The 12,010-nt window shown below is 40.3% G+C and overlaps 1 protein-coding gene across 1 annotated transcript in view; it reads right to left on the reverse strand.

Annotated features, from left to right (window-relative positions):
• Positions 1–1,842, reverse strand: part of LOC134752517 (uncharacterized) — a 97,170-nt gene extending 95,328 nt beyond the window's left edge. The window contains exon 1 of the mRNA XM_063688211.1: positions 1,675–1,842. Coding sequence (XP_063544281.1) covers positions 1,675–1,760 — 86 coding nt within the window. The 5' untranslated portion in view covers positions 1,761–1,842. The remainder of the gene's footprint in view (positions 1–1,674) is intronic.
• Between the last annotated feature and the right edge of the window lie 10,168 nt (positions 1,843–12,010).

The raw sequence follows: 12,010 nt of genomic DNA on the forward strand, positions 1-12,010 counted from the left end.
CAAACAAACTCACAAGCGGTATTGAACCTTTAAGTCTAAGGAGAGACTTCGCCTCCTTATGCGTGTTCTACTGCTTGTACAATGGGCTGTGCTCTGAAGAATTGTTTGACATGATGCTAACGTCCGCTTTCTATCACCGCACCGCTCACCATCAGCAGGGTGTTCATCCTCACACCCTAGCACCTAAATAGTCGCGTACTGTGCGGTTTAAGAGGAATTTCCTCCCGCGTACGCTCGGCTGTGGAATGAGCTCCCTGCCGAGGTTTTCCCATAGGGGGCTACAGTATGGGGTTCTTCAAAAAAGGAGTGTACAGGTTTTTAAAGGGTCAGCAACGCGCGTGTAATATCTCCGGTGTTGCAGGCGTCCATAGGCTACGGTAACTGCTTACCATCAGGCGGGCCATATGCTTGATTGTCACCGATGTGGTATAAAAAAAAAGAAAGCATATTCTCGAGCTTTACAATTTGAATGAATTAGCTGCTATACAAGTGCTGGGGAGTTCGAAAGCAGGAAGAACAAAAAATGCATGTCACCGAAATGAAAATGCTTCGATGGGCTGGGGGTGTGACCAGACTAGACAGGATCCAAAATAGATACATCCGGGGGTCGTTCAAAGTGGCCGAAATACCGCATAAAATGCAAGAAAACCGCCTGCGCTGGTTCGGCCACGTAATGCGCCGAAATGAAGACCACATGACTCGAGAGGTACTGGCCATAGAAGAAGGCAAAAGAGGTAGAGGCCGCCCACCAACCACCTGGATACAGACAGTCCAAAAAGACTTGCTGACGACGGGCTTAACGCCAGAAATGACGCAAAACCGCCAAGTTTGGCGAAAAAGTATCAGGAGGGCTGACCCTGAATAGGGATAAAAGCCAGGGGATTGATTGATTGATTGATAGCTGCTATACAAGGCAAAAGCATTTCTAAAGGACATTCTTGTGGAATGCCCCTAATGCAATGTTTGTACATGAAAGTTATATAACTGTATCTCCTTGGATTTCACAAGCCTAAAAATATCGGTCTTTTTATTGGCTTGCATGGAGATATCGATCCAACACGTAGAGGCCCCTTGGAGAGCTTTAATGTTATCTAGAACGCCTGCTGGAACCCGATCACAGACGCAACAATAGACACCCATGAACCGGTCGCAGCAGACATTGGGACTATTGTAGAAAAAGTGAACACTATGGTCTATGGATTGAAGTTTGGGTGGACAATGAGACTGGGCTATTGTAAAGAAGTCCGGACTTCTGCGATAACAATGATAACACACGTTATCGAGGCAGGTGGTGACTTGCCGCTGACTAGATGGGCCCCAGAAACTGCCGTCGTGAAGACGACCAGGAGCAACACTGGAAACTTATAGTATTATTTAATATTGCTACAAGTGAGGCTTTTATACTGAAGAGGTTTTAGTCAAAATTCCTGTAGAACTTAACGTGTCACTAAAATTTAAAAGAATTTATCGAAACTTTTGATACTAAGTGACCAATGACACTCATAGGATGATGAAATATTAGATTTCTTCAATAAATACCTGAGCACATGTTAAATGATAGAGACTTATTATATAAAAGCTAGCAGCCGTAAGATGGTCTACACTTCATAAAATAAACAATTTATTGCTTTAAATTGCTAAATAAAGCAATTTTTCTGTATGCCACGCACGTACCCATTTCGGACATCTGACACGAATTTCGCCACCAAATCGACGTGTTTCTCGTCAAGGTCCTGCACTACTGTATCTGAAGGCGACATTATGCACAAAAACACTGTTAAACAAAACAAATAATTGAAAAAAAATCCCTAATTGAAGTAAATATAACCTCCAAATTTAACAATGTCTGAATGTCAATGTCTGTTGACAGTCAATATCACATGCAGATTAGAAAACGATAAAGTACTACTAAACGACTGGATGGACGTACCCTTGCATCGATTGGACCGGCTATTCATTAGACTGAAATGGTAATATTTATCTCTCTCTCACTTTTGAAGACAGGGACATCAAGGAATCATCAAGGGATCAGTCCATCAATTCGTCTGGTTGTCTGTTAGAACTTTAAAAAAAAATAGCTTGATGGTCTGTGGTTGGGTCCGCTTAGTTTATGGTCAACCTTTTCGATTTGTATGAAAGAAAATAAAGCACATTTATTTGATCGTTTAAATCACATTTTATCTCTTAAATTACTCCGCTTTGCCAATGATAATATTATGACACGAATGCTCTTTCTATTTCTCACATACAAATAAATTATAACTGGTTCAATACATTTATTTACATACAAGATATATACAGTGGTACTACGTAAACGAAATTAATAACTAGCTTAAATCTAAAAAAAAATAACTTACAATATTCTCCTAAACAACTGTACAGGTCCAGACCGCGCGAGGCTTTTGGCGGTCGGAGCCCGGGAAGCGGGTTACTGGCTACATGCCCATCCTTCGCCTAATACTGGTACTTTCTTGGATCCGGCCTCCCTTAGACTGGCGACTGGTTTGCGACTCGGGGTTTCGGTGTGTACGCCACACATATGCTCTTGTGGCACGGACGTGGACCGACTGGGACACCATGGATTATCTTGTCAAAAAAGTGCCGGCCGTTTTTCAAGACATGCGTCGCTTAATGACATAATCCGTCGGTCTCTTGCCACCATCAATGTACCCGCTCTTCTTGAGCCGACTGGCATTATCAGAGATGATGGCAAGAGGCCCGATGGGATGTCCTTGGTTCCTTGGAGCTTGGGACGGATGTTGGTGTGGGATGCTACCTGCGTAGACACACTGGCACCGTCCCACCTCCAACGGACTAATGTAAAAGCGGGCGGAGCGGCGGAAAGCGCCGAAATTTTAAAACGTAATAAATATAAGAGCCTCGGTAGAGAGTATCATTTCGTTCCATTTGGAGTTGAAACTCTAGGTCCATGGGGTCCCAGCGCGCATAAGTTGTTTGCAGAAATCGCGAAGCGTCTGGTTGACGTAACTGGTGACCGAAGAGCTGGCGGCTTTCTCGCACAACGTATCAGCATTGCGATACAGCGGGGAAATGCCGCCAGCATCCTTGGTACAATGCCTCAAGGGCCTATTTTAGATTTAAGCTAGTTATTAATTATAACTCAGTATCAAAATTCTCGTCTTCGTTCTTTAATAGTCTTGGATGGAGCTGTAGCTAATATAATGGGTATATTCTCTGACATGCACAAAGGGCAGTTTGTGCATGTCAGAGAATATACCCACTACCCAACACCGTGCTGCAACTCAGATTAAAATGGAGGGCAATAGCGGCGGGCCTTTTTTTTTTAACGTTGGGGAAATGCGTTTACGCATGCCACCTGGTCCGGGGGAACCAGGAGGGATGACGGACTAACCAGAGGACTACCGTCTAAAACCACCAACGAGTGCCGAATCCGCCTTAGATGAATAGCGGCGGGCCTGTGAAGGAGGAACCCAAGTGCAAACAAGGTGGGTAGGCGCCGTGGCACGAGGACCAGACAAGTGTCCCAATACTGTCCAGACATAGTGAGTTTTTATTTTATTAGGGTCTACACAGAACGAGCCGCCTCTGAAGCAAAATGTCGCGCTAAGCAGTTCGGCCGTTTAGACAGACTGAGCAGCACATCATCCTGGCCTCGTCTGATAGTGGCGATACCAGGACGATGTTCCAGCTGCAAATAACATAGGTAGCTACCTATGTTGGTAGTTTTGATAAATGTCATGTCATTCCATTCGTTATGCTGCGTCTAAATGCTGGAACAATTTGCCACCACCAGTAGTTAACTGTAAGTCCCTGGCGGTTTTCAAACTACGTTGCAAGGCTTATTTACTGGACCTCCAAAAGGAAGTAAAGTACACTTTTGGTTGAGTGACCTGCTCAATGAATATTTAAATTTAGCACTTTTTTTTATCCATATATTCGGTTTTGCTATCATGTCCTATATGTAATAGTGTAAATGTTTATACTGTCCTTAGCTAGATACAAATACGGCGGTGGCAGAATAACAGCGTCCGTTGCTGAAAACCTTTGGGGCTGCTGTGCCCCGAAGCCTTTTTGGCACAGACATCAGCTGAGCCACCTTCCCTTTTAATTAGTTTGTAAGCATTATCGTGTACTTTTATTATGTACCTATGTTACAACTTCTTGAATAAACGTCTTTTATTACTATTTATTATTATTATTCCTCAGCGCCTCGTTGAGGACAATATTTTTGGTGATTTATTTTTAAGAGATTGTTTATTTGCTAATTAAACATTTGAGTTTATCACATCTTGTGTAATTACTTATATGTATTTATTACTAACTCATATTTAATCGTCTTGGCTCAGCTGTTAGCTTAGGTTGTGTTACTGTGTAAATCTTTTATACCACGACAGAGCAAACATGCCGCAATGCTGGTCGTAACATGCGGTTCCTGAACAATTCAATAAAAAAGTTATATGTGTGTAGATAAAACATTGTATTTATCTGGACTTTAAAAGACTTGTCTGATCCTATTATGAAACTTCGGTTGTTTTATAAACCCACACTCGTATTTTAATTCCTTTCTTTATGTAGCAGTCACATAAACTACTATTCTCTTTTATAAGCTGAGGAAGTCATGTGTATTTTTGTTATCAGGTTCCAATGCAGCGGAAAAGCCAAAGAGTGAGGAAAAAGTCAAACCCGGCCAAAGCGAGCTCCCGAGCATCACTGCAACCAAAACATTCTCATGCGACATTTGCCATAAACATATTTCACGCGCCAGAGATGTAATTAGACATAAGAAGATTCATATTACAATTAAATCTTTCTTGTGCAAGAAAAACCATACTCTTGTGATACGTGTGACAGTCGCTTTTCTAAGTTTTTTAACTAAACATAAAAAAAATAAAAATAAAAGACGTTTATTCAAGAAGTTTGAACATAGGTACATAATAAAAGTACACACAATAAACATAATAAACGAATACATACAGGTAAAAAGTACTCATGTGACACATGCAAAAAAACGGTTACCTACCTTAGCTCAACATGCAGTGGCAACGCCATTGTGAATATTTCATACATTTTCTAATTAATTTTAAGTTTATTTTTATTATCTCATACACACCACTCGAACGCACCTATTATATATTTATACCTGGCAACATATTTTCCTATTCCCCCACTCCCCTCATTCAACCGCCAGTGCCACCAAAACCTATCAACGCGCGCGAGCTCAAAAATTGGCTCATCTAAATAAACTCAAAATCATGTGAAAAAGTACTCCATGGACATCAGTGCCGCCCTGTGAATTGTGAACTGAATAAAGTTTGATTGTGCCGAAAGAAGAAACTCAAAACTGGAGTCGGCAGGTTATCAAGTGTCGAAGGTTGGTTTTCCCGTCCTCTCCAAGTGTTGGTCCTTATCGATCCTGATCCTTCCTATATCAATATATCATTATTTCATACATATTTACAGTAATCACACACTCAAAAGTATAATTTATACGTATATTTGTTAAAAACGCACAACGTGCCGTCATACTTTAATTGGTTCACATCACGCTTATTTCATCTCATTTCGCAACTAATTATTAATAAATACCAGTTATTTTACTCATTCTATAAGATTAAAAGCATATTTTTGGTAGATCGCGCATATTTCGTAAAATCAATTGTAAAAATTTGTTCGCCGCTGGCGCGATTTATCTACCTACCAACCCGCCATATTTGTAGTTAAACTCGCCCGCAAAATTCGTCAACCTCGTCGCTTTGATTTTGTTTTACTTATATACAACACTCTCATTTTATAACTTTACGCAAATTACGCATACTTACCTTATTATTAACTGACTCATTACAAAATGAAAGACGACGAAGAAGTGATGATTACCTTTTTAGAACATAAAAAACAATTTCTGTTTCAAATAATTCAAGAAGTTTATAATTTAAGCTTGAGGGTTTCCGATGATGTCACTCGCATGCAGTTTTTAGCGAGGACTCAATCCGCTGATAAAACGCGTTCAGATTATATTGAAACCGTAGATAAACTTATAATTGAACAACTCAAAGTAAATCCTGAGGCTCAGCCGAGTTATAGTATTTTAAATACATTCGATGAGTTATATTGTTACGTTAAACAAAAAGAAACTATTTTGAAGCAAGAGCTTGAGGACCAAAAGAAAAATAATAACTTTAATACGAAGTTACCCCCTCTTCAACTCATAGGTTTTGATGGTACTCCTACTAAGTGGCCAGTATTCTATGAAAATTTCCGCAGTGTCATACACACTAATACTCGCCTAACAAATGCTGAAAAGGTCCAGTACCTAATAGGCTGTCTCTCCGGCAAAGCACTCAATGTTTGTTCCGGAATAACCGCTACCTCTGAAAACTATGACATCATATGGCAAGCTCTTCTAGCAAAATACCAAGATACTAGGGTACAGGCTTCTGTCTATCTAGATGATATCAAATGTTACAACAAAAGACTGGGCAGTCAGTCGATAATATACTTGATAACTTTTGTTCCGCTGAAGCGGCATTACAGCGCTTGAAAATTGATAACTTATCAGATTTCATCCTAACTCATATTGCCTTAAGTAAGTTGGACAAATCTATGATTGACCTGTTCGAACAAGCTCATAGACATATTGACATTCCTAAATTTAGTGATTTAAAGAAATTTCTAACCGAACAGAGTAAACTCCAAGTACTCCACGCACCGTCTCGCTCTCACACGCAAATTTATAATAATAATTCTCGCACTCAATCATTCAGTACTAACAAACCCGCAACGCAAACTAATAAAATAAAAACATTCTGTACTCAAGTTACAAATCCGCAACCTCGAACTTACAGCAAGTTTAACAACTCTGACATTCTCAGTCTCACTCAATCTCGCTCATGCAAAGTGTGTAAATCTCAACTCTCTCACCCGCTATTTAAATGTGAATATTTCTTACAACAAAATACTCAAACGCGCAACGACATAGTTCGTCAACACACATTTTGCATAAACTGTTTAGGTTTTCATCATATTAGTACATGTAAATCAACAAATAGGTGTTCGATTTGCAATAAGAAACATCATTCTTTGTTACATTACGAGACCCAGTCGAATACAACGCATTCCTTGCAATCAGCTGATTCAAATATAAACAATAATAACAACTCGGCTGGCACGAGCGCTGCTCCAGCACCGCGTCCAAGCAGTAGTAGCACATCGAATCTTCCGTCTCTGTCCCACCCGCCGCGTCAGCCGCGCTCGCCTACGGCGACTGCAGCCCGCACGAACGGCGGCCAGACAAACGATAACCTCGCGCTTTCTGTTACAATTCCCGCTCGAAATTTAAATAGTGACACTTTAGTTTTATGCCCGACTGCGTCTGTTAACGTTTATAGTAATAATCAAACGCATCGCCTCCGTGTATTCTTGGATACGGGAGCGGCTACTAATTTCATAACAAAGGCTTGCTGTGAACGCTTAAATTTAAAAGTTACTCCCGCACCCGCTATTATTAATGGCATAGGAAAAATACAAGACCGCGCGTTTGGAATAACGCAACTTACAATACACTCTCGATTCGACTCACGCTGTTCCTATACCGTTTGTTGCCGCGTTATGAATGAAATTACGGACATTTTACCTAGCGCCGAGCTAGAAATCACGCAATTAGACCATCTTCAAGGTTTGCCGATGGCCGATGATGAATATTACTTACCGGGCGAGATAGATTGTTTGATAGGTAATGAATTATTCCCCACGTTACTCGGACCAGGTAAGGTGACCTCGCCGACTTCCTCGGTTGTAGGTATCGAAACTACTCTCGGATATATCGCCGGAGGAAGGGCGCATTGTTTTCCTCATTCGCTCGAAAATAAAACTCGCTCTTTAAACGCTCACAATTTGGAAAAGACTTTCTTTTGCCAAACTGAAGATTTTGCTCTCGATCAATTAACGCAACGCTTTTGGGAAATCGAAAATGTCCCAGAAAAAACCCATTTTAGTCCAGATGACGAAGCATGTGAAAAACATTTTCAGTCAACTTATACGCGCGAGGACGACGGTACCTATACCGTTGCTCTTCCGTTCAAACACTCACCTGCCGAATTAGGATCATCTTATTCTGCAGCGAAGCACCGCTTATTAAATTTAGAAAAGAAACTCGACTCAACTGGATTACGATCCGATTATAACGCAACTATCCAAACTTACATAGATCAAGGTTATTTAATAAAGGTTCCGAATAATTTTCAAAACACTGATTCTTATTACATACCTCATAGGGCCGTTTATCGTCCCGACAAAGAAACTTCAAAGACGCGTATCGTACTGAACGCTGGTTGTAAAACCACCTCAGGAAAATCCCTTAATGATTTACTTTACGTAGGTCCAGTTCTACAGAATAATATTTTCGAATTGCTTTTAAATCTCCGCATGTTTTCAATTGCAATTTCCGCAGATATCGAAAAAATGTATTTTCAAGTGAAACTTTCTCCTGATCATCACTCATTCCAAAGAATTTTATTTAGGTTTGACACTAATTCACCGATCGAAATATATCAATTTAATCGAGTATGTTTCGGTGTTTCTAGTTCACCCTATTTAGCTTTGCGCGTCGTACGACAACTTGCCGCAGATAGCCGTGATTCATTCCCGCTCGCCGCTTATGAAGCCGAAAACCATATGTACGTTGACGATTACGTTAGTTCCGTTGATAACGTGGATACGGCAGAGAAAATATATAAAGAGATGACCGCTATGTTCAAATCGGGAGGTTTCAACTTAGTTAAATGGATTTCAAATGATACTCAACTCATGTCGCGCGTCCCATCCGCTCAGAAAAGCCCTCTTGCAGTCAAATTTGATGATGATCCCAACGCTGATACTAAAATCGTAGGTATGCAATGGCAGCCTACGGATGATCAATTTCACTTTAAAACAAACATAGATTTTCCAGAAACTTGTACTAAACGCTCGATTCTGTCTGTCACCGCGCGCTTGTTCGACCCGCTAGGTCTAATTAGCCCGGTTGTAGCTTATATGAAATTACTCATTCAAGAATGTTTTAAACTTCAACTCGATTGGGATGATGAGGTGCCTGACTTCATTGTCTCCAAATGGAAACAATTCCACCAGGAACTTCCGCATTTATCAGAAATTAAAATACCGCGCCATATTGGCATCAAGTCCAAAAATAGAATAACTTTAATCGGATTCGCCGACGCTAGCCAGCAGTGCTATGGTGCTGCGATCTATGTACGCGTAGACTCAGATGAAAACTCAACCGCAAATTCAGTAGAATTACTCACCGCTAAATCAAAAGTTTCCAACTCTAATAAAACCCTCGCTCGCTTAGAGCTCTGCGCTGCCGTGTTACTCGCAAAATTAATAAATTCCGTTCGCGATGTCCTAAGTAAACGATGCACTATAAATAAAATATACGCTTTTTCAGACGCCACTGTGACACTCACATGGATTCATTCGCCCGCTTATAAATTTCACACATTTGTAGCTAATCGTATCGCTCAAATAAATGAATACTTACCCGCTTCCCACTGGTTCCACGTTCGTGGCGTAGAGAACCCTGCAGATATTGTATCGCGACCTGTAACGCCAATAGGATTAATAAATAACTCCCTCTGGTTCCACGGCCCGCAATGGTTATCCGCTCCGATTAATACCTGGCCTGTAAAGGAATTTAAAATAAACCATAATAAACAAGATGATTTACAAGAAATTAAAGTTACTTCGCTTCCCGCGCAAACTGTATTACCTACGGTCGAACCTACGCACCCAATTCATGACCTCGCTGTAAGATGTTCGACGTGGATTAAACTCATTCGCTCACTCGTATACGCATTTCGCTTTTCAAAATTACTTCACTCTCAAGGTTCCATAACTCCAAATGACTTAGAATATGCAGAATACCGCGTGCTACGCTACGAGCAAGCAACACATTTCCCTCGCGAGCTTAATGCTATTCAAAATAACAAACTAATTCCTAGTAAATCAGTTTTAAAACTGCATCCATTTATTGACGACCAGGGTCTCCTAAGAGTAGGAGGTAGACTCACTCATTCTCAATTAGGTTTCGATCAAAAACATCAAATACTATTGTCTGCAAAAAGTAGAATAGTATCGCTTTTAGTAGATTATTATCACTCGTCCAACCTGCACACTGGTCCCGCCTTAGTACTAGCATTAATTAGACAAAAATATTGGATTTTATCTGCTCGAAATTTAATTCGCCAAAGAGTACACAAATGCAACTCCTGTTTCAAACTCAAACCATTATCTACTCAGACACCGATGGGTGACCTCCCCGCTATACGCGTCTCTCAAGTCAAGGCATTCGTACACACAGCTGTCGATTACGGCGGACCATTCTATATTACTCATATACGCCGCCGCGGAGTTAAAAGCCATAAGGCTTATATCTGTCTGTTTGTTTGCTTAACAACAAAAGCCATTCATTTAGAATTGGTCTCCGATCTAAGCACGGACTTATTTCTTGCCGCTTTCAAACGTTTCATTTCACGCAGAGGTCCTGTTTCAATTTTATATAGTGACGGAGGTACACATTTCATTGGTGCGAAAAACAAATTAAACGAAATTTACCCGCTAATACAGTCCACTGATTATAACAACTATTTGAGTAATTACCTTGCTCAACACAAGATTCAATTTAAACACAGTCCACCTTATGGACCGCATTTTAACGGATTGAGTGAAACTAATATCAAGTCTGTCAAAACTCACTTATACAAATCTATAGGGAATCAAATTTTAACCTACGAAGAATTTAATTCTATTTTGGTTCAAATTGAGGGGCTTCTTAACGGTCGTCCAATTTGCGTCCTATCATCGGATCCTTCCGATCCGACCGCGTTATCTCCAAGTCATTTCTTAAATATTACTCCACTTAAATTTTTACCCGCTGAGAAAATTGACAGTAATATTTCAAATAATATGTTAACTCGCTATCAGCTCCTAAATAAAATTGTTCAAAGTTATTGGAACCGTTTCAGCACGGAATATCTCACTTCTCTTCAACAACGCGATAAATGGAATTCACCTTCCAAACCTGTGAGTGTGGGAACAGTTGTTGTCATTAAAGATGATCACTCATCCTATGTTCTGGCCTCTCGCTGTTGTCTCAGAGGTTTTCCCAGGAAAAGATAATGTAATTCGCGTCGCAAAAGTAACTACTTCTTCAGGAACTTATGTCCGTCCTGTAACTCGGCTCTGCCCGCTACCTACGCAATAGTTAAGTTTAGTATAGTACAAACTTAGTTTAAAAAGGAAAATAATCCTTAGTATTAGTACCTAGATTAATTTTTTACTCTTAACGCAATGTAGAGGAAACCTCTAGGCGCCCCGAAGTTGGCAACGCCATTGTGAATATTTCATACATTTTCTAATTAATTTTAAGTTTATTTTTATTATCTCATACACACCACTCGAACGCACCTATTATATATTTATACCTGGCAACATATTTTCCTATTCCCCCATTCCCCTTATTCAACCGCCAGTGCCACCAAAACCTATCAACGCGCGCGAGCTCAAAAATTGGCTCATCTAAATAAACTCAAAATCATGTGAAAAAGTACTCCATGGACATCAGTGCCGCCCTGTGAATTGTGAACTGAATAAAGTTTGATTGTGCCGAAAGAAGAAACTCAAAACTGGAGTCGGCAGGTTATCAAGTGTCGAAGGTTGGTTTTCCCGTCCTCTCCATGCAGAAATTCATAAGGATGATAACGCCAAGCCATTTTCGTGTGATGTTCGCCAAGAGAAATTTTCTTGTTTAAATCATCTGGCACACTATACACAAAGAAATACATAGTGAGAAACTATACTCTTGTGAAATATGTCAGAAGAAGTTTATGCGTTTAAGTGACTTGAATAAACATAAACGAATCCAAAGTGGCGAGAAGCCCTTCGCTTGCGAAAGATGTAAAAAGAAATTTAGAACGTCAAGCAATTTGATAAGACAAGCCACACTGGCTTAAAACCACACACTTGCGATATATGCAAA

Source organism: Cydia strobilella, chromosome 24, assembly GCF_947568885.1.
Source record: "Cydia strobilella chromosome 24, ilCydStro3.1, whole genome shotgun sequence".
In the NCBI taxonomy this organism is placed as follows: domain Eukaryota; kingdom Metazoa; phylum Arthropoda; class Insecta; order Lepidoptera; family Tortricidae; genus Cydia; species Cydia strobilella.